General features: G+C 44.4%; 2 protein-coding genes across 7 annotated transcripts in view; both read right to left on the reverse strand.

Moving 5' to 3' along the window:
• Positions 1-3,322: 3,322 nt before the first annotated feature.
• Positions 3,323-6,607, reverse strand: RPL37A (ribosomal protein L37a). The gene is made up of 4 exons (XM_064718101.1): positions 6,473-6,607; positions 5,426-5,554; positions 4,123-4,205; positions 3,323-3,481 (listed from the first exon to the last, which is right to left on the reverse strand). Exons 1-4 carry the CDS (start codon positions 6,473-6,475, stop codon positions 3,418-3,420), a joined length of 279 nt encoding a protein of 92 aa, XP_064574171.1. The 5' UTR covers positions 6,476-6,607; the 3' UTR covers positions 3,323-3,417.
• Positions 6,608-6,611: 4 nt separating this feature from the next.
• SMARCAL1 (SWI/SNF related, matrix associated, actin dependent regulator of chromatin, subfamily a like 1) overlaps positions 6,612-23,266 on the reverse strand; it is a 38,493-nt gene continuing 21,838 nt past the window's right edge. For 4 of the 6 annotated variants that reach the window (XM_064718095.1, XM_064718096.1, XM_064718094.1 and 1 more), the window contains exons 10-17: positions 21,328-21,468; positions 15,942-16,160; positions 15,089-15,159; positions 13,889-13,991; positions 13,042-13,224; positions 12,467-12,567; positions 10,963-11,059; positions 10,280-10,596 (exon numbers count right to left, since the gene is read on the reverse strand). In XM_064718095.1, the coding sequence (XP_064574165.1) occupies positions 10,399-10,596; positions 10,963-11,059; positions 12,467-12,567; positions 13,042-13,224; positions 13,889-13,991; positions 15,089-15,159; positions 15,942-16,160; positions 21,328-21,468 (1,113 nt within the window). In that variant the 3' untranslated portion in view covers positions 10,280-10,398. Of the gene's footprint in view, positions 6,705-6,770; positions 6,927-10,279; positions 10,597-10,962; positions 11,060-12,466; positions 12,568-13,041; positions 13,225-13,888; positions 13,992-15,088; positions 15,160-15,941; positions 16,161-21,327; positions 21,469-23,266 lie in introns of those variants that run through there. The other 2 variants (XM_064718100.1, XM_064718099.1) reach the window with 2 other exon arrangements.

Below are 23,266 nucleotides of genomic sequence, written 5' to 3' on the forward strand. Positions count from 1 at the left end.
TATCTCCTCTTTGTATTTCTACCCTGCCCAGCTTCCACCCTCTGCAAATATAAATCCAAAGGGTAACTAATAACCTCCTCAGCAGGAGTAGAAGTTGTCTCAGATAAGATACCTGTGCAGCCATCCTGGGGTATCAACACAGTGAAACATATCCTCTGCACCTGTTAATGAATAGCCATTCATACTTCAGAGCAGTTGAGAAAGCTTCATCAGAAGCCTGTACTTCAATTACGACCTCTGCATTAATGAAGAAAGCACAGAGGTGTGCAGAGTCACGTCTCACCACCTGGAAATGTGACCCAAGCACACTGAATCAAGAATAAAAAGCAACGTGCAGAACCACACTGTCCTGCCCATGAGAGGAAGCAGAGGAAGCAGATCTCTCTGGTGGTCAGTAACAGGACCCAAAGGAACGTAACTAAGTTGTGTCAGGGGAGGTTTAAACTGGATATTAGGATGAGGTTCTTCACCCAGGGAGCGGGTGGGCACTACAACTGGCTTCCCAGGGAAGTGGTTACACCACCAAGCCAGCTAGGATATGAGGATAGGCAGATTGATATGAATGACACCAGATACCTGAATGCATGAATTGACTTTAGTAAGGAAGTTTGAAGCACCAAATTAAAAGGAAAAATGAAAAGTTTGGAAAACAAGTTCAGGTGACTGAAGTCAAACTTGTGAGCCACAGACTTTTTGCAACTTGGAAAAAAGTTCCTACTTAGGTCCAGCTTTGAATTAATCTTTTGAAGATGTCAGGCTCATCAATGAATCATTATTGCTGTGACTTATCACTCCCCAAATCCATGTAAAACTTAATCTGGAATAAAAATAAGCAATCCCTCTGCTACTTCCTTGTTATTTTTCCTCCAGCAGAAAAAAATTGTTTATCAATTTTGTTAATAACCAAAGTTATTAACAAGACTTTTGTTTTCTGACCTGTATTGTTAGGGATGGGAGATGCAGCCACCAAAAACCCCCAGATAAAACCAAATTGAAACTCACAAGTCAGACCATAAAAGATATTCCAGCATCTTGACAGTTTAAATGGATTATTTGGAGGCACTTATTAACTCAAACAGCAGCTTTTTCACCAAGACTGAATGTCCAAAGGATTAGCTTAACATGAAAATTTATGGTTGCAACTCAGTGTGGATTAGGTGACTCAAACATCTGGACATGAGAGCCAGCTACCAGACCAGGAGCAAAGTGTTGAGGTGGACTAACCCTGAGATCTGCACACACCAGAACACTCCACAGGCTGTGGTACACAGCTATCTGTGGGTGGTGCTGAAGGATTAGCAGCACCAGCCAGCAGCAGTGCACGAGTTGATTTTACCATTCCAGTCAAAATGCTCATTTTCTCTCCATCTTGCAGCACATGGACCAGTTCCTCGGGGAAATGGGAAAAGGCAGAGAGATGTTTTATTTGTTCTCTCTTCCACCCCTTATATCTGCCCATCCCTCCACCCCTGGAGCTTTACTCTATTCCTCGAGGCACAGATGTGAAGGACATACCAAGATGAGCCAGGCTTCTTCAAGTTATTTAAGCTTTCCTCAGATTCACCTCAGTGCATTCAAGCAACAAAATGTGCAATTAACTAGAAAGGAAAGTGGTTTTTAATGACTTCCCCAGTAACCAGGGCCACTCAAACTAGTGGATAGCACTGCTAGTGTCCCCATAGTTAGACCTATAAATACAGAGCAGTGCACTGGGTTTGCATGGCAAGGTTTGGCAGTGGGAGGGCTGCAGGGCAGCCTCTGGGAGAAGCTGCCAGAAGCTTCCCCTGCCTGACAAAACCAATGTCAGCCTATTCCAATGTCTCCCACCACTCGCCAAGGAGGAGCCCATTGGCAGCGATGGTGGTGTCTGGGGTAACAGATTAAAGGAGAAAAAAACCCAAACAGCAATTGCAGCCAGAGAGAGCAGTGAGAGTATGAGAGGAACAGGTCTGGAGGTGCCCAGGCCACTGCAGCAGAAACAGGAGATGCTCCAGGCACCTTTGAGAGACTGGAATTTTAAGGGTTAATGACACAATCAGCCTTTCCAAAAGCAGCTGGTGAGGTGCAGGACTTTAAACCAACTTTTGTTTAGCAACAAAAGGCTTTTAAGCCAGGTGAGGGAGAAGGGCATTAAGAAGCAGATCCTGTGAGATGGGAAAATGCTTTTTATCATGCAAATGTCCTCCCTTACACCACTGGCTGAGATGTAAAACTCTTCCCTTTCCTCCCTCCCCTGAAAGGTACTGGGACACTCACATGCACGGGTAGGCATGGCAGCATTCATTCCTGCCTCAGCGAGGATGATGTGAGCAGCTGCCATGGCTTGCTCATAAACCATCAAAGACCCCCAAAGCACCCCCAGACCCATTTAGGGCCTGGACTGCACATGACCCACAATGTTACATCCAGTGGACACCCCACCCCCCTCAGGGGAGGAACCTGGGCATTGCCACCTCACCTGAAGATACTAACCCAGTGAACTCTTGTGTTTCAGGGGCTCCACAACCTCCCACAAAGACTGTAACCATCACTTCGACTAAGGGACATTGAAGTCATCCTTCAATCAAGGTGACTTCAAGTCCATGGATGGTGATATTTTTCATATTTACTCTTTTTTTCCCATTATTTACTTACATATGTATTTTTCATACTTTTATGTTGTTATTTCTATAGCTAACCAAAACAGCTACATATGTCCATTCCACTCAAATTATTCTAAATTCTATTCTGCCATCCCAGCCCTACAGCCCACAGAGGCTCCATGCTGAAGCAGGGCTGTCCAAAGGAGGCTGTGACACTGCAGGAAGCCTGCAGTGCAGCAGGCCTGTGGCAGGACCTGTGCCCTGCAGAGGAGCCCAGGAGGAGCAGGTTTGCTGGCAGGACTTGGGATGCCATGAGGGACCCACGCTGGAGCAGAGGAACTGAGAGGAGCTCTTCCCCTGTGGAAGCTGGAGCAGCAGTCAGCACGTGATGGACTCAGCCCCTTTTCCTCACCCCCCTGTGCAGCTGCTGGGGAGGGCAAGAAGAGTAAAGCTGGGGCTTGGAAGAAGGGAGGGTGATTAGAATTAACATTTGGTCTTATTTCTCATTATCCTACCCTGATACAACTGGTAATAAATTAAACTGATTTCCCAGGTTGGTCTGTTTTGCACATGACAGCAGCTGGTGAGGCATCTCTCCCTGCCCTTATCTCACCCCACAGACCTTTCATTCTGTTTTCTCTCCCTTGTTCAGTAGAGGAAGGCAGTGATGGGGCAGGTTTGGTGGGCACCTGGCACTCACCATACATAACAGACAGGACTTTTTGCAGAAAAGACAAAAATTATTCCACTCCATCATCACCCTTTTATTGATAAAAGGATAGCTCTTGACAGTGGAGGAAAAAGGATGTTTCACAAGGACAACAGGAAGTAGCTTCTACTGGTCTTTCAGTTCCTTCAGTCTTCTGATGGCAGATTTGACTGTCACTGCAGAGGTGGTACTGGAGGGAGAAGCAGAGTCATTTGCATGTGGCAGAACAACTGTGCTGGTGTTGTTTATTTTTGAGAAAGCACTTATCATTTCCAACTGTTATTATCTGACTGTGCTGTCAAACAGGGTCTAACTCCACTTTGATTTTAATTTTTCCTCACAACACAGCGTAGGCCTGGCTCCACAAAGCACATGGAACTTCAGAGGCTGCATCCCAACCCCAATCTCCCAGTCATGCACTGACCACGAGCACCAGCCTGTGGACTCAGATCCCTCACAACTGCTACATGCATGTGGGGCAGGAGTGTCTTCTACAGGATTGTGGGGAGTAAACAACAGGAGTAAGCAACTGCACCCTCACAATAAAGGTTATTTTAATCAATTTTTTTGGCTTTTACAACCAAAGGAAAACAACTTTTCTTGGAATAAATCTGGCTTTGCCTATTGCAAAGAATAGCAATCAAATTGACTTTGATCCACACTGATGAAATCTTGACAGAACACTTAACAGAACAGGCAACTTCCCCCATTACTATCTCAAGACAGATCCACTTAATGATTAGTAGATTAAAAAAAAAAAAAAGTCAAAAGCTGCATTATGCCACAGCTATGTGAGAATAAATACTGATTAGAGCTCCTTCATTTCCTTACTTGTAAGTCCAGGCACCACCAGCAACTGTCTTCATGCAGGACCCGCAGTGCCAGATACCCACAGCCTTCCTCTTCATCTTGGTCTGGAACAGAAGAAAAAAAAGGAAAAAAATAAAGTCACTCTCCATCAGCTGAAAAAGCCAAACAAGAAACTTCAGGTAAGGCCTTCAGAGCACTCCTACAAGCCAAGTTTAGACACGAAAGGGATAGACTATCCTTTTACTCAAATTCTGCAGACACTTCTGAAACACTTTTGCATTCAGATATGAACTGCGTCATTTCTGAAGGCATCATCAAAACTTCAGCTTATTCTGAAGGAGAAAAATAGTAAGGAGCTACCTTGGTTATAACAACTGATATTCTCTCTGGTTTGGTGCTCATGTAACCCCACTGTGCCTGGGACTCCCTGGGCAAGCCCAGCTTGCTCAACCCAGACACACTTCCAAGAGAATCTGAAGCGTGAGTGCTGGGTACAGAACTCCCTCCCCAGGCAGGTGTCCCTCACCCTGCAGAGGTGGCAACAGGCTTGCCCACACCTATGCCTGATTTAGGCAGCTCTGCAAACTATGAACATTCTCACTTCATATAAGAAAGGCAGTAAGTTAAAAACAAACAAAAACCCGACAACAAATTAAAGCAAGTAAAAACCCCATGATGAAAATATTTTTACATTTCCAGACAATTTAAAGATTCCTACTCTAGAGACAGCAATAAAAATATCTGTGCAAAGCATAAGGTGATGGACCTTTCAAACTGTCAAAAACTAGATCTAACAGCAAATTTTAATTATGTACACATGCAGGTAAGATCACTTTCTATCAGAAATTCTTCCCCATCCAGAGTTATACAGCACACAAAAGTAGGCAACTGCCATCAGAAGTTTAAAGTAGAAAAAGCAAGCTCTGTTCCTCTGCCAGGTAAGCTGTAGAAAGTTACTGAAGGGAAAAAAACGTCCAAGTTAAGCCTTAATTATCAAGTAACAACTGTGATGCTTCAATTCTGTCAGGTTTCTTTTATTAATTATGTAAAACATATAATATGGCAACATTGCTCACTGTTCTACATCATGAGATGTAATAATGTTTGTTTTCATTAAACTACTACTTAACATTCATGTGAAATGTCTACTCTCTTTTCCAAGGATTCTGACAGCAGCCCAAAGCTCACTACACACTAATCCCTGTCTTGGAACCAGGCACGTTTCTCTTCAGTACAAAAATTACTGATGCATCCAATCACCTTTCTAGCATCAACAACAATGTGATTTTTAAAGACTTTTTTGGGGAGGAAGGAGATCTCTCACCTTGCCGCAGAAGGAGCAGGTATACTTGGCATGCTGGCTGATTTCAATCTTCTTCACCATTTTCCTAAGGGATGCACCGTAACGGGTCCCATATTTACCCACGATCCCGACCTTCTTGGTGCGCTTGGCCTGTGGGGAGGCAAACCAGAATGAGCTCCAGCCCTACAGAGACAGCTTTCTCCTCGCTGCTTCTATCTCCCAGCATGGCAACTAAGTGCTGAGCACCTACAGCCGGGCTGCAGCCTGGGAAAACTGAGTATGCACAGGGTGCGGCTGGAAGGGACCAACCTGGTCCAGCCTGCCTGCTCAAGCAGGACCGGCCCGGAGCACACGGCACAGGAGTGCAGCCAGGCGGTTCCCGGGTATCTCACTGAGGGACACTCCACACCCTCACTGCGCAGCCCATCCAGTGCTCGGTGTAATTCATCCCCCTGCTCAGGAGGGACTTGCTGTGCCTCGGTGTCTGCCCGTTTGTCCTACGGCTTGGCACCACCAGAAAAGCCTGGCTCCTGCCTCTTGACAGGAAAAGAGATAATGTTCGTACGATGTTTTAACTATCTAATTATATATATTTATATAATGAGACCCTCAATCGCCTCTTCTGAGGCTGAACAGGCCCAACTGCCCCAGCCTGTGCTCATGAGAGCTGTTCCAGTACTCCAATCCTCCTCGCTGCCCTCCCCTGGAGCACTGGCGATGAAACGCCACCGGTCTGGTGCTGCCGCAGCCCCGCAGCTCCTGCCGGGCACCCCGGGCCGCCCAGACCGAGCAGAGCTCCGTCCGTCCCGGGGCCAGCCGGCGGTGACACGGAGCGCGGCAGCCCCGCTGTGCCCGCGGCCCGGCTGCCATTCCCCTCACCCAGGCCGCCTCCCTCCGGCCGCCCGAACAGAGCGAGCCGCTGTCACAACGCAGCGCGGAGCCGGATCGGGGACGCGGTGCATCCCCAGCCCTAGCCCCGCGCTGCCCCGGGCGCGCCCCGCGGGATCAGCACGGCGGTCCCGGCGCGGATGGAGGCGGATGGCGGCGGACAGACGCGGCCTCACTCACCATCTTTAGCCGGGGTCGACGCGAAGAGGGAGCGGCAGTGCGCAGGCGCGGGCGGGCCGGCGCGGGCGGAAGTGACGCGCCGCAGCGCAGCCGGACAGAGCACAGCCCGGAGGACGGACAGACGGATGGACAACAGAGGGAGGGCGGTGCGCTGCTGCTCGGAGAGCGTGTGGGGGCTTCCTCACTGCAACACTGCCGTATGCTCTGTCAGGGCCGTGCTCGAGCAGGGAGGCTGGAGCGGATGAGCAGCGCGGTCCCTTCAGCCTGACCCATCCTGTGGAACGCTGGGAGACCCAGGCGGTGCAGGGGCGCCAGCACCGCCGGAGCTCACATTCCTGGGTTTCCAGCGAGGGAAGTCGCAGCAGAAAAGGAAACTGGGCAGTTCCATTCACTCACCTCGTTTTTAAAGAAGATAAGCAGGAAGTCAATACAGGGACAGAAAACGTGCCCAGAACTGCAGAAAAAGTAAATATAAAAATCAACGAGAATGAATGCTTATAATAAAACATATCAACCCTAAACCATGAGGTTTCAAGAGTTTTGGCATCAGGTCAGGTCTTAACCTGATTTCCTAATTTCCTCGGGGTTAGCCAGTGCTGAAACCACCAGCCCTGAAAGCCCTCGTGTGCCATTTCAGACGTGATTCCCAGCCCCAAAACACACAGGGAAAAATACAGCAGTGCCACGGAGCTGCAATGCTTGTAAAGGGATTAGCAACTTATTAGCCTCCATTAAGAAATGTAATCCAGTTAGCCTGAGAGCTACTCCATGTGCAGAGGCAGCTCTGGTCCATCCCCTCCTACCAGGAGAGGGCCGGAGCTTCCCAGGCCCCAGGTAATTGCTGCAGGTAATTTTCCTCCATACCCACCCTGGCTGCCTCAAGCAAGGACAGCACTCTTGCAGTCTGTTTAGCTAAGAGGGAATCAAGGAATCGAATGTACCCAGCCACTGTGTAACGTTCCCTGGCTGGGGTCTGTACTTTTAAGAGATGCTCATGGACAAATGTCACATCCCATCTTGGCTCTTGCTCTGAGGGTTTGAACACTGACATTTTTAATGCCCTCTGTCATGCCAGGCTCCTCATTCCCTGCTCATCCCTGCAAGCTCTTGTGGGAACTGGCGGGCCAGAGCAATGTTTGAGATGAGGGCTCAGCAAGGCTTTAGGCAATGGTATTTATATCTCCCTCAGCTGAATCAAAATTTCATTTGCTATATCCTACGAATAAATCTGCCCTTTTCAGATCCTCGTCACAATGATGACTCACAGGATACAGCTTTGATACCAACGTATTAGAAAACAGAAAAAAGTAATTTCCTTTCCTGCCTAGTGACTATATGGTTAAAAAAATATAAATTGTCAGCCAACACATCCAGAGAATCTACTGCTCTGTATGTACAGAGTTCAGGTTTGCTGTGACAGAGCAGCACATGGTCGTATCCATCATCTACCAGTGTCACAGAGAGCTCTGGCAATAACCAAACCCAGCCACCCTGGGTGACAGCCATTCCCAGCACTGCCAAAGTAAACACACATTTATTTCCAAGGGACTGAGAAGATGAAGGACACAGGCCAGCACAGCTATGGCTTGATAGTCCACCACCTTGAACATTTCAGGTCACAAAGCTAGCCAGCCTGAACACTTAGTTGGAACTGCTCTGGTTTATTGTTGATGTATTTTAACCTGTTGTTGCTGTTTTCGCATCCTCCTTGAAAACACACCTTTCTCCAACACGAGTGGGAGCACTGATGCAGGTGTACAAGCAGGCATCCAGCCACAGCAGGATGCTCCAGATCCAGTGAGATGGGTCCTTCCCTTTCCTCTGCTGGTTTTAGATGATGCCAAAAAGATACAGCTCTACTATCTTCAGATGGCAGGTACAGGAGGCCCAGGAGTGCTCCATGTTCCGAGCCTGCTGTGGGTCCCATTCTGCACAATGCCTTGCAGACTTCTTCAGCAAGCCTTGAGATCCTGTCTGAGCCTGCTGCCAGCTGCCCAGCCACCTCCTCACCATATAAATGACGGACTAAAGGTGCCATTTGGGTAAGGCCTGCAGTCCCTCCAGTCCCTTGAAGTAATCACTAACAGCACTTTCCTGCAAGGTTCTTCTCCCCTTTTTCATGTAGTAAGGATAAAAAGTGGATCTCAGGTGTATTTGAAAAACCTCTGTATCTGGGCAGCAAACCAGCTGAGATTTTATATGTTCTAACAAAGAGAAGGTTCACCTGGCATTCCTCTAGCAGGGCTGGGATTTATCAACATACAGACAAGATGAATCAAGTTAATAAGAAGCAGAATTCTCCAAGGATACTTTCAGTGTATCTTAGAAAAGTATTGTTTTGAAACAGCTGCAGCTTTATAAAGAAAAGAACTACTCCTACAGGAGACAACAATATGGGTACACAAATAATGCCTTTTGCATTTTTTTTTTTCAGTCAGCAGACAGCAACATTTCTCACCCCTTACTCAGAACAACCCACTTTGCAAGTAGAAAGATCACTCATCCTACAGACAGATTAAATACTCTGTGTTCAAGATGACAGACATTATAAAATGTCAAAAAGTGTGTCTTCATCACCTGGGCAGCTGCTGAAGAGCAGTGATGGTAACTCTCAGGCTCAAACCCAGAGATAAAGCATTTCCTCCAGCTGCCCAGCCATAATACCCCTTGCCACTGCTCACACCCCAAAGCACCATCTGCAGGCACGAATGAAATGCAGCACAACTGTACATGCAGCCTGTGGGGCATTTCCGTGACCTCACCAGCTGAAAATGGAACAATCAATCCCTTCAATGCAGGAAAGAATACCTAATGTTACCAGGTTGATCTGACAGCACAAACATTTTTCTCCTCTGCCTTGCAAGAGAGGTATTTTTGTCAGTGTCTGGTACCTGCACAGAGCCAAGCACATCACCTCCACAGCACGTTAGCTACTGGCCTCCAGGAGCTAAATGTAAGCCTTCAGTTTGCCACCTTTTCTACAGATTACAGTGTAAAACACAGCTATCTGGGAGAATACTAAAATAGAGGAAGTACCAAAAGCTTGGTATACAACCTAGAACAATTTTTTAATTTAAACAGTTCAGTCCAGAACCAGTTTCTTACAAAACAAGAGCAAAAGTCTGCCTGTGTCCCCTTCTCATCATTCACCTGTAGAAATCAGTTAAGTCCTGAAGAAAACACCCACCCACCCCAGTCAGGGTTAACCCCTGGCAGTCAGCACAAGCTTCCCCCTCTGCTAATAGAAGCAGCACATGCCATGGAGCAGATCCTAATATTCAGCATGAGGCCAGAGATGAGTGTGCCGAGGCAGACATGTGCCTAAAACAGGTAATGCACACTTAGTGGCAAACAGCTATATTACTTAGCTCAAGGTGGTAACTTCCTCTTTTCCCTCCTCTCCCCCACCGCCACAAAACATCAAGATCTGTTTGGATCTTTTTTCCTCACGGCCAAATGGAATACCCAAGAGCCAGTCTGTGAGTGATCCAAGTAATGGCCCAATTTGCCAGTGAACAAACTCCTAGAAAAACAGACTTTTGGAAAGGGAAAACATTGTTAAAAGCACTCTGCAGCTGCTGATGAGTTGGTTTTCTCAAGAGTTCTGCCTTGGGGAAAGACAATGTTTTTAAACAAAACAACTGTGGAAGCTGACATGCTGAAACAGAGCAGAATGATACTTGCCCATGTCCATTCAGTCATCAGCAAAACCAGGACTGCAAACCCTGCAGGCTGCCAGGTGTGTGCTGCACACCTGTCACACTGTCAGACTGCCTTCTCATCCTTTGAGATGAAACATGCCAGAGATACAGAACATTTCAAGTCTTTTATTTTCAAAAATTCAAAAAATAATATGTGATTGCTTTTGATTTTTCTTTTTTAATAAAAAAAATAATCTCTAAGCTGCTATTTTTAGCTGTCACCATTTACACTTCCTCAATACGCCGCTTTTTTTTGGGACTCACTGAATGTGCCTCTGCTTCTCTGTCTTGCAGGGCACTGCCAGAGTCAAACTCACAGCCAGCATCAGCTGCCTCCAAAAACAAAACATCATCAGCATCATCTCTGCTCTCAGAGAAGGTCTTCTGGAAAAGGTCAAAGATTGTCGTCTGCTTTGGATCTGTCTGAGGAAACAGAACAGAAGAGGATCTGCATCCACACTGTCATGTAAAACACAGTGAGCAAAATCAGAGGACACTCCCCTTACACAGTGCACATGTGTGTACACATCATACCTCACACGATACACACCCACATGTATCTCATACACTACATACTCAAAGACATATCTATGACATGGATGCTAACAGGTCTCCTTGCAAGTAGCAGGTTGGAACTTCTGTGGAGAGTCCAAGGAGGAGCTGAACAATCTGGTCTGTGGCATTAAAGGCAGAACTGGTGTAAGGTCACCTGTGCCAATCTAGATGTACACAAGCCAAAGCCCATTCAGCCTCTCCCAGGGACCACCAATATTCCTTCAGGTCAATTACCTTAGGACAGTAATTAGTTGACTCAGCTGTTTCAGAGAAATTGGTTTCTGAAAGACCAGCTTCACCCAGCACTTTGATCTTCTCCTGAATCATTGGCCTAGGAGTGATAAACGGATATTAATGAAAGGAAAAAAAATCAAGGACACTGCTTCATTTACTATGTAGATTAAAAAAGGATACAACTGGGAATAAAGATGGCTTTTCTACTAAACTTTGTTGGTTCCTTAACGTGTCCTGCTCTTGGTTATAATCACTGTATGCTGTCTTAAGATATCAATCAATTAAATTAGTAACAATTAGAGGATTTTGGGCTATAAACCTTTGGAGAACACATACATCCAATAGAGAAACTAGTTAACTGAGGCAACACCAGTGGTGCATTTCAAGGATAACTCCCAATGTGCAGCAGGAGGAAGAATCCATCACTGGCCCAAGAGGCTGAGAGGTCCCAGCCACACCTGCACACTAGACACTGAAAGATGCCAAGGCCACAGCACAATTAGTGCATTTACCAAATAGCCTTGCCCTCTTGTTCTTTTTCTTGTCTTTAAAAAGATGCCACTGTCCTTTAGACAGCCATATTTCTTCCCCATTAAGCACTAATGACTGCACAGACAGCATTTCACAAATAAAGGCAGAATTACTGTCATTAACTTTCCATGAAATTTGGGTGATGCATCAGTTTCCAGATCCTTGCATTGTAGGGTTATAATTACTTGCCATCATGATATTCTGGGAACTGCACAAGTTCACTTAGTTCATTCATTCCTTTAAACAAGGTAATAAAGATGTAATTTTGGATTTAAATGAAGCAGCTGGTGGATAATTTCTTGTCATCATTTGCAGGTCAGCTCCCTTGCAGCACTAAAGATTCCTCAGATCCTGCCTACCCCCAGATGTCAGATTCTCCAGCCCTAAGGACTAATGTCCACTGCTAACTCTCACTGAAGCCAAAAAGCCTCAAACCACAACTACCCAGAGGTGGGTCAATAGCTTTTACATCTATTTGAAGGGCTCACTGAAGAGCAAGAGGAAGGCAACAGTGCAGTCCTCCTCCACAGCTCCTTGTCCAAGCACACAGCAGCCAGACTACTCCTCAGAACTGATCTACAATACACTGAGAACCATTGTGTCTGCTGACTTCATTTCAGTCTCAGCACTTTACAGGACCTTCCCTAGCACAGGAATGTTCTGGACTGGTACCTAAGACAATTCCTCCTCCTTACACAGAGACTGTGAAGGTTTTAGATGCATCAACTCTCCCAGAATTTCTCTTGAGAACCCTTTCTTTGTCAGGTAACTACTTTTATTCCTCCTGCTTGTCAGCCACTCATTCATGTCCACTGCAGGCAGGCCATGCCACCAGCTTGCAGCAGCCCTGGCACACATTGATCCTCCCCTCACAGGCCGTGGAAATCAGCACCAGCATTACCCCTCACACCACATCTGTAACAAACAGTGGAAAACATGTCAGGAGAACCAAAGTGTCTTTCTCACTTCTTACCATAAGTAGTCATCTGCTGTGCCTTTAGCCACCAGGTAGTGAACATTAACAGAGCTGGTCTGTCCAATTCGGTGTGCCCGATCTTCTGCTTGGATCAAAATCTTAACGTAAAAACATGACAAAAAGTGAAAACTGCAACATCTGAGAAACAGTGTAAGCACAAAGAACAGAGGATCTCACTACTTCTGCTTAGCAACTCTTTCTTATCTGGATCCCCTTAAGACCTGCAGAGTAAGCCAAGAAGTAATCTGGTACACCAGGTTCCCAAAAGGCACTGAACAGTTTTCCAAAGCTGAGGGTCAGCACTGATGATGAACCCTTTCAGGAGCAAACCCTTAAGAGCTTTGTCAAATAAAGACAGAAGCATGTTTCCCTTTTGTGCCACCTTCCCCTGCCAGCAAGCTGTGTAAGCCTCACAGGTTCCAGCCCAGACACCTGTGGTTGCAGAGCCAGCAGACATCAGAAAAAGAAAGAGACAAACGCTAGAGAAAGTTGCCTGCCCATTATATCTCTTAATCAGCAACACTTCTCCTCTCCAGGGAACATCCAACCCCTGTCCCCTCCAGGACACTCACCCCTGGGTTCCAGAAGAGCTCTGCAAACACCACCAGATCTGCAGCAGACAATGTCAGGCCCATGTTTGCAGCAGTGAGGGACAGGACAGCCACAGCCTGCTTCTCTGAGAGCTGGAACTTCTGGCACAGAGTCTGCCGCTCAGCTGAGGATGTGGAGCCGTCGATGCGAATGTGCTCGACGTGCTGTGAGAGGGCAGAAGATGCTGTTTAGAGACCTGCTGTCCCCTTTCTTGTATATTCCTTCCTTGTTTTAGTGGATCCCACGTCCAGTGCTGCCACTGAGCAAAGTCACCAGTGCCACTGTGGGTTATAGTCTGGAATGTTATCTTAAATCATTCTTCACACTGCCCCAGTGTGATCCAGCATGCTTTAGGAGCATCAAAGGAAACTCACATGAAAAGTTAGACAAACAAGAGAAGTCAAGAGAAACGACTGGCAGGTCTATCAGCTCTCCCTACAGTATCTTACTTCAAAAATGTAAGAGCACCACAGAGGTAAAGGCAGGCAGAGATGGTGGGCTTGGGTAGCCTAGTTCTCCCTCTGAGGAAAGCCTGGAGAACAACGGCCACACAGGGTAACACAAGAATTCACAAGCTCCAGGGCAGACAGTGGAATTAAAGAACATTAAATACATAAAAGTCATTCAGCTAATACAAAATGCATGCTGTGAGGCATTCACCCTGACAGCTCAGCTCCCTCGGTGAAGGGCACACTCAGAAGCACAGCAAGTAGAAATCATCTCTGTCACTAACTGTCCTGAACTATCTGACCAGCCACAAATCCAGGGGGCTGTTCAACAGCTTTGAAGCTGGAACAATGATAAAGTTAAGACAAATCAGCCACTTACTTTCTTCTTCAGCTCTGCAGCTACTGCATCCAGCATTATCTTGTGATGGGCAAACACCAGGAATTTATTCTTCCCACTTTCCAGTAACTCCAGGATGTACTCTCTGCATGAAAAAGGAAAAACACCGAAACACTATAAAATTATGTGCTGAGAGAATACAAACTTTGCTCACAACAATTTTGAAGCTACTGCCCATCTATACACAAACACTCGGAAACAGGCTAGCATAAAAAGCTGTAGTAAAGTGCAAGCAGCAAGTCAAGTCTTCTGTAGATTAAAATATAGAAAGGAAAATTCCCTCAGTTTTTCTTCACCACAGGCAGACATCTGCCTACATTATACTTGAGTGCCAAATAATAAAAACATTAAAGTCTTGTAACTGTTCACTAACAAAAGGAAGAAACTCTTTTACAGAAATGAATGCTGGGACTATGAAGTGTAGTTCTGTGCCAAACAAGCAAGTTTTGCAGCAAGGTCTGTGACTGTGAAATCACACAGTGCATATCAGTTGGTCCTTACATTCAGAGAGCTGTGGAAAGTAAATAATTTTCATATTATTACCATATTACTTATTAGAAAGTTATGCTATGACCTAAAGCAACTCCTTTGCAGTCCCAGCAAAAAGGCTAAGGATGAAAGGGCACAAAAAGAAACTACTTCTAGGGAAGAGAGAGTTAAAAGCACACCTGTGGTACAAAAATTTTACTACTGAGGTCCCTCGTGAGCCCTGTGGAAGAGCCAAGAATTTCAGTAGGACCTGTGAGATTCCTAAAGCACACTACAACCAAAGCTAAGCCCATCTCATAAGCTTTTTGGGTCAGGATTCCTGCTGCAGCAGAACTGCAGCATTTGTTTCCTCAAATTCTGTTGATGCTTTTAGTTTCATTATTTCCCTGCTCCTTAAATTGAAAAAGGGTCCAGACCAGGGAATTTGATCCAAGTCTCAAACACAAAGTCATTTTAAATGGTTCAAATGACAGTTTAGATTTGTATCTGGAATGAAATCAGAAGACTTATTCAGCCAAAGAACCCTATGAGAAGAAAATGTTTAGTACATTGTAATTACAATCAAGTTTTTCTAGGCTGACTTGAGGCTGTGCTTCGTGTCCCTGCAGTGTTATCTCTCAGGCACTGTCTCCCTGTTCTCAGCAGAAAAGCACATTTTACTGGGCAAGAATGAGGCAGTGACACGGAGCTTACACGACTGAGCGGATTTTGGCTTCTGCTGTTCTGCTGAAGTAGACAAGAAGAGCTTCCTTCTCCTGTTGTTTCTGTAGAAGGAAGAGATAAACAAATCTGAGTCTTAAAAATGCCTCTTCTCCTTCTTGCTTACAAATCTGGTATTTCTGCTGCTGCCAGTAAACACTTTGCTAGGAAAAATAATCAGCCTAAAAAAGCACAACAATAGAGGCCTGGGGGGAAGTCTCCTACTCGCCATTAGGTACAGCAGATACTCACACAGCCCTGACACCTCCCTCCCCACCTCCCACTCAACTCCTACCAGCTGGATGACAAATTTATCACAAATGCAGTTGTAGTTGAGAAAGCGTGTCCCAACTAAAATGGCAAGGAAAAACCCCCAAGTTCTTACAGAACTGTATTAGCAGCTTAGGAGCCTACAACACGAATTTTCCACCCATACATGGAAAACAAACAAGAAAAGCAAAAATAGATCCTTTGCATTTTTGGCCACTGCTGTGTTCACAACACAAATAAGTCTGTTTTTGTAGGCTGAATGAGATTACAAGGCTAGACAGGAGAGTAAGTAGAGAGGCAGGAGATATAAAAGACAATTAAAAATTACTAGCAAGAGAGAAAAAAAGAGAGGAAATAGTATTTCACACAAAGGGACAAAGTTGACCACTTAGATCAAAAACAAATCAAGCTGAGCTAGTTTTGATTGTGCTGTACACTCATTTAAAACTGTGCCTTCACATAAAGGTGTGGCTCTGACCTTTGGAACTCAGGGTACTGCTTTTTCACATGAAAGTTTTTTAAAATTAAAGTACCTGAAATAGCAATGGCTTATCGTGAAAATAAGTTTCTGACTTACACTTTCATATCCTTTGGCCATCTTCTTTGCTTCAGCTGCCAAGGCAGCTTTGGTCTTTGCACTAATGCCTTCAGGAGCCACCACGACCATTTTGCGCTGCTTTGCTGGAAGCTGGGAGAGCACATCTGACTTCAGACGTCGGATCATGATGGACTCTTCCAGCAAAATTTTCAATTCAGTTAAGTTGGATGATCCAGAGTAGTCCCAACCCCATGGCATCTGGGAAAGACCAAATCAGTTATCAATCAAACCTGTAAGAGACTGCTCTGCATACAATCCAAAAGCAGAATAAATTTCCAGGGAATCTGGACAAGGCAAGAACTTGATGGTCAGAAGGAGATTTGACAAAAACTGCAATAAGGTAGAAGTGTACAAACTAATCCACTCAACATGAAAAGGTTCCTTACAAGCTTCCCTTCTTCCTATCTACAGGAGCCCATGGAGGTGCAGGGAAGCAGACTATGCAGAAAGGTGGCAGGAATCCCTTCTCCAGCCCTGTGTCCTGATATTCACTCTCACACAGCAAGGTGTTGCTGCTCTCTACTTGCAGCTTTGAGCAGGCCAAAAGAATTCACTGCAGTTCTGTGCATACACATTTATCTCAGCTTTAAGCAGAGAGACACACAAAAATATTCTCTACCAGCATGAGGACAAACATCCTTAACCCAGATGCCTTCACAGAGTTGTTACACTTGTCTGACATGCTAGGTCAGAACTGCCTGTTCTCCACTGTGACCTGACTCCTGCTCTGCTTCCTGGCAAACTCTATTTCTGCCATTACTGTGTTTGGCTCAGACTCAAGCAAACCAGAAATAAACTGTGGCCCAAAAGACACTACTCCAAACATTGTCTCTTCAAAGCATCATCACTCCAAAGCTCCTCTGAACAAGCCAATCATTTACTCCTCCTTGAAGCACTCCTCTCTGAAGCTGGCCTATCCTCCAAGATCCTGTGTGCTGGCAATATACCCCTGTTCACTTAATCTCAGCTCATCACTTCTCCTACCTGCAACCCCACAGCCTATCTTTTGTTCTCTGAGAAAGAACAACACTGGCATCAAAATTGGTACATTCCCCAAAAGAAGCATCTTTCAAACAAGGTCTTTCGGAGAAGAGACCAATACAGTTTTAATGCTGAAGCAAGGAAAAAAAGAGAAACCTTTCTGCTGCAATTTCACAAATAAGTATAAGGAATTCATCTACAGGAATACCAAAGACCAAGGTGGGGAGAGAGGTGACATCTTTCTCATAGCTCTAGTTCTAAATAATATTGGCAATGTCCAAAAATACCTCTGGTCTTGGAATAACAATCCAAAGTAAGCCCTACATATACCCTCCTGAAATGCATATAATGGAGATGGGAGGAGCATCAGCACCTCAATCAGCTACATTAATTGATAAAATATACTTAACCTTAAATATCTATACTGATTTTTTCTTCTCCAAGAGAAAACTGCTACAACACACAAATAAATGGAAGAAAAAGATTCACTGCATCCTCCATCCTCTCCTAGAATGCATGAGACAAAAAATAAATCATTCTAGCCATAAGGTTAGTCATGCCACTGACTACTGACTGTATTAAGGGGTGGTGCTTGGATGAACAGGGATGAGAACATGCTGTGGGACAGGAAGAGGAGGAATGAAAGAGTTTATAGGCAAGTAAGACCTCTCTGGTATCCAAAAGTGAATGTTCTTACTTCAGGTTGAGATAAAACAATCTGCAATCCTATTGCCATATTGTACTGATGTGAACCATTAACTGACTTCAGGTTCTGGTGCTTGTGGCCATCATTAAACTCATTTGACTTAATCTATTCCTACATAATTATGGTACCATCTGATTAGCTACAATTGGTTCATTAAAGCAAGAAACAATTCAAACCCTTAACAGACAGCCAGTTTGAATCCTATAGAATTAAAACTTTGGCTCTGACAAGAGCCCAGTGGTGTAGGGCTAGAGTTAATAAGCCCACCTGGATCTCAGCCAACCCCTCAAGAAACCAACATGGGTATCACTGCTCTGCTTCCCTGAAACCAAGAGTGCAACACAGATGCATGCCTCAGGTGCATGGAAAGCTAGCTCAAGTCTGCCTGGGTTTGTTAGCTTTAGGTATTCTGCATGAAAGCTGACATTGCTGAGCCACAGTCTTTATGCTCCCTTTCTCAGGGTGGGCCCAGCAGAGCAGATGGACAGAACCAAGAAGGACCCCCTGGCGCTGTGCCCAGCCTCCAAAGCCCACTGCCCACACTGCTCAGTGCACTGGAAGGTGAGTAGGAAGGACCAACATGATTAGGCTGCTCAGCTAGGCCTGCTGTGGGGCCTGGATATCCTTTGGGCTACCTCTTTCCACTTAAAAGCCCATGTTTTCCCACTTTCCACCTCCATAACAAGCATTCACATATGTTTTGTGTCCTCATAGCCAAACTGATTTCAGAAAAGCAGCATCCTCATAAGGCAAAGCACAAGGCACACACAGAGCCAAGACACCATCGACTGTCATGTTAAAAAGCACACACAGGCAGAGTCCCCACAGCATGGTTAAGTTATGTCGCTTATGGTGCTGGAACAATTTGCAAACAAGGAAACAATTCTACCTCCATGCTGCACCTAGCTAGTTATAAAGAGATAACTACTTTTGGAATTATTAAAATTTACTTTAGTATACCCTACTGTGGAAAAGAAAAGAGAGAAAAAAGAGGGACATTTATTTTGCCAAAATACACATCTGGCTTTGATCCATAATACTCCAGAACACATGCTTCCAACTGTGATTTTCTTACCAAAGTGTTACAGCATCTTACATGAGTCAGTAAACTTATTACAGTGTTAGCAGAAGCTGCCAAACTCTTACAAATTCAAAGCATGTGCTCAGATAGAAATTACTTAATATTTGCCAACATCAGCCAATTTGAAAAATGAATTCACAGCATGTATTTTGGGAAACAGTCTTGGGACATCTTGTAAACAACGGGTGACATTTTACTTGCTGCATTTTTAAAAGTACAGATGCTGGGAGGTTGAATTAATACTTATAAACTTCTATTACTTTTGTAATCAGATCTGCCAGATATTTGCAATTTTCTGTCATAAAATCTTGAAACAGAAACTAGTCAGAATTTAGTTTTAAATTGAATGGATCAGGTTTGCCAATTTTTCTTTAATCTTAGAGTGCAATCGGATTTATTATTAATACCAAAACATTTTTACATAACACCCTTCATCCTTACACATCTTCAAAAGCCTTGCAAAGCCTTTCTGTGCAATTATATCTCCACTCATAATGCTGCCAATTTTAAGACAGAAAGCAGAATTTATTTGAGTATTGACAGCAGAAGTACCACAGCAGTTCTTCAGAGAAGAGGCAACTCCTAACACAATCTCAGGTTAGAGCTACAGCAACAAATGTCAGGGATATTCTACAGTCATGAAGGAACCAACTACAATCACCTTTTAAATTTTTTCTTTGCCAAGTGGATCTGTGGCAACCCATATTCAGAAGTTCCATATTTGTCTCTAATGCTATCTACATATCTTCATTTCCAGCAGCTCCACTTCTCCCAAACAATCAAATTCCACCTAGGTTCATGCTATCATTTACTGACATTAACTGGAACAAAATGTCCCAGGTGAGCATGGAGAAGACCAACAGTGTTCAACTGTCTAGGAGAGGCAGGTCAAACACAGAAAGAAAATTGTACTAGAAATCCTGACGAGGTTTTGAAGGGAAGCTGATACAGACTGTGACCTCCATGCTAAGTTTCACTGAAGGTTGAGAAGTCATTTACACTGGACACACAATTATAACCTGGAACCTGTAAAACAATTTTATTCTCTTTTATCCAAGGTCCATCTGCCTCGTAATTGAAATGACAGCTACTTGTGCAGAACTTTACCCTTAACAGGGCTTATCAAACTCCAAACCTGCTTAGACTCACATGCTGCAAATGAACTTTCCTTTTTACTGCAGAAAACCAAGATTAAAATGTATTTCTTCATTTCCCTCTAGGAACCATTCTGAAAGGAATGCTCAGGAAGGAATCTTTCAGTTGAAAGATAATGAAGCTTACCAGAAGATGTGGCCTCTCCCTCCATATGATTCCTACTATGGACGGAGACCAGGACTGATGATCTGTGATTCTGCATGCTAATGACCTTTCTCTAACCAATGGCACCAGCACATGACTACCAAAGCCAATTAAGTGCTCCTCTCACTTGCACATACACAGAACAGCACTACACTGGCTATGAAAGCAAGTGGGAATTCAGATCTAGGAAAAAGGGGATTCAAGAATTTTATATGAGACTGCAGTAAGAATCTTCTTGGTGGAAACTTGGTATATGTTAGCTACCCCAAACAGAAAAGAAAAACACAAAAGCCCTACAAATAGCTGTAACTATTTTTCTGGCATACACTGATGATGTTTAGCTCTTCAGTAAATATTTTTGAACACTGAAATGGTCCTTTGGTGTCTTTGCTGAACACTCTGAATTAGAGCTGTAGGGAGATTTGAGTCCCTCTTTTGTGTCTATGCAACCAGCACAGAAGATCCTAGAGCCTCTGTGTACAAGCTGCAGCAGCAACAACTCTTCTTTTAGCAGTGTGTGTTCCAACACACACAACAGACCTAGGGATGGCAAATCCAAGTACAGGTGAGCTGCCCATACCTTGGCAGCAAGGAAGACATTTGCTATCATGGCTGCAAATGCTGGCTTCAAGCAAAGCCAAATTCTTGCACTGGTTGGACTCAGTAACTCTGTGGAAACAACTGCTGAGCAGCTGGCAGAGGAGTTCTTTTGAAAATATGCTGAGGATTGCATCCATTTTCTAAATTAGAAGAGGGTGGAATACAAAGATATAGTCTGTAAGCCTTCCATTTTTTACTTACCTGGAGGTATAAAATCCAAAATCCCAAGCAATGAAGTTCTTTATCAAACAGTGACTAAGACTAGGAACTAGTTTTTTCTGTTTGCTCTTTTAAATTTTTTTAAAATTAATTAGCCCAAATCTGCAGCTGCTTAAAGGCCCCTTAGATACTCTGCCCCTTTAAAAAACTTGGGGGGCCAAGATCTGATAGGAATAGGCTCTTTTTACCAGGTGTGGCCATATTTGTTTCGAGGTTTTTTTTCCCCATTTTTATTTCTGTGGCTTTCATGGCAAGAAACACTACTGCCTTCACATCTCAGTAGTCTTCATCTTCGCAGGCCCACCACTGCAGCACCTACACTTCCTCAGCTTACAAACTTCCAAAGTGTTACTTTGCAGAGAAACTTTCTCAAGAAAAGATGTAATATCATGCAGAAAGAAGGAAGAAAAAGCCTCCACACTTTGCAACAGGCCAGTGCTGTGTGCAGAGTGCCACGTGGCCCTTTGCCAGGGCAGTACCTTCCTGGCGTCGCAGTAGCGCAGGCCGAAGGAGTGGAAGAGGGGGAAGAAGCCGGGCTGCACGGCGGCGATCTGCGTGTACAGCTCCGCGGGCCGCGACATGGCCGGCGTTCCCGAGAGCAGGATCACCCTCCTGGCAGCCTGGGAAAAACAAGCAGGGCATCGTTACCAAGCAGCTTACAACTGCAGAACTTAGGAAGTCACCACAGTCCTGAAAGAAAATCCCAGACCCCCCATTCAAGTACCCTAAATGGAAGAGTGCTTCACCTTCACCTATCGCTGCCTGAAGACATTCAAGACCAGTACTTCAAACTTCCAGGGACACACAGTTTCTTAATACCCATCCCCATGCTCTAAGAGAAGGGTACATCCATTTTCACCACAGTACTTTATGAATCAGCATTTACCCACTAGACACGTTACCGGGCTTGCAAGGGTCTTTCAGGGTGAAGAGAGAGGCGAGAATCTTCATCTCATGATCAGAAGGCTGGATTTATTAATTTATGATATATATGTTACATTAAGACTATACTAAAAGGAATAGAGAGAGAAGTTCAGAAGCTGCTATGCTAAGAATAGAAAAAGAATGAATCAACAATGGAGCTCTCTCTGATTCTGTCCCAGAGAGAGCTTGTCTTTGATTGGCCCTTAATTGTAAACATGGAACATGAGCCAATCACAGGTGCACCTGTTGCATTCCAAAGCAGCGGATAACTATTGTTTACATTCTCTTTCTGGGGCCTCAGCTTCCCAGAAGAGGGAAAAAATCCTAAAGAAAGGATTTTTCACAAAAGATGTCTGTGACAGACCTATCTTATGGCTGGCTCAGCTTTTCATTTGGCATCAGCTAACCCAGGAAAATGACACACCCTCGCAGGTACATCCCCACCTCCAAAATAAATTCTCTCATAATAAACCTGCCACAGCAAGTTACAAGCAGACTGTCTTTCTCACAAAAGCAGAAGAGATACAAAGAAGAAGGTTTTTTTCCTTACTTCTTAGTTCATTTTTAAAAAAATTATACTAGCAAGGAGAAAAAAATGAAGCTCTCTCATGCAGGGCCCAAAGAAGATCTGACATCCAATGGTGAGTGTAGGCACATCTGGCTGGATGCTAGAACATGAGAGAATAAATACAAATCATGTAAGAAGATTGTAAAATGTGTTGTAGAGGAGACAGGAAGAGGACAGAAAGCCTGCATCTAAAGTAGGTGCTCCCAAGAAGAAGGGGCAAAAATTACACTTTAAAGTTTCCAAGATACACTTCTACCTTCATATCACCACTATTACCTAATCCTATTATTAGATAAAAGCTATGAATTTCTACTGATGTAAATTCATATATTGTAGTTAAATTACACATGCCTTGCAATTTCCTACATGGTTTAATGCAGGTTCATTTAAATAACAAAGAAATTGTTGAGTGACATCTGTACCAACAGCTCATTCAGATTTAAATGAAAAAGAAAATTAAATTCTTTTATCATTTCACTGAGATCAACAAGTCATCCAGATCTATTCAGCTGTTTCATCCACTTACCAACCAAATCTGGTGGAAAAAGAGTTCCGGAAATTAATTCAAGACTCTATCAGCTATTTATATACAGGTTGTGATCAAGGTGGGACTTGCCTTCTCCAATAATCCCTACTAAAACAGATCAGAGGGAAATGTGATCACCACCAGGATCAGACAATTCCCATGAACATTTAAAAAAGCAGAATAGTTACTGAACTAAGCAAGAGGAGAGGTTAAACCTTTGAGCATGTCAGAAGGTGAGAGTTTGCACGAGACAGAGGTGCTGATGCTGCTCAAAAGAGGAAGGAGTCACAAAGACCAGAAATACCATATCCCATGAGGAAACTGATCAAGCAGAAATTAGGTCCTTTTTTAAAATTAAGATAACACTAGAGAGCAACTGAACAGAACCTAGGCAATATCT

The sequence above is a fragment of the Zonotrichia leucophrys genome, chromosome 7, assembly GCF_028769735.1.
Source record: "Zonotrichia leucophrys gambelii isolate GWCS_2022_RI chromosome 7, RI_Zleu_2.0, whole genome shotgun sequence".
Classification (NCBI taxonomy): Eukaryota; Metazoa; Chordata; class Aves; order Passeriformes; family Passerellidae; genus Zonotrichia; species Zonotrichia leucophrys.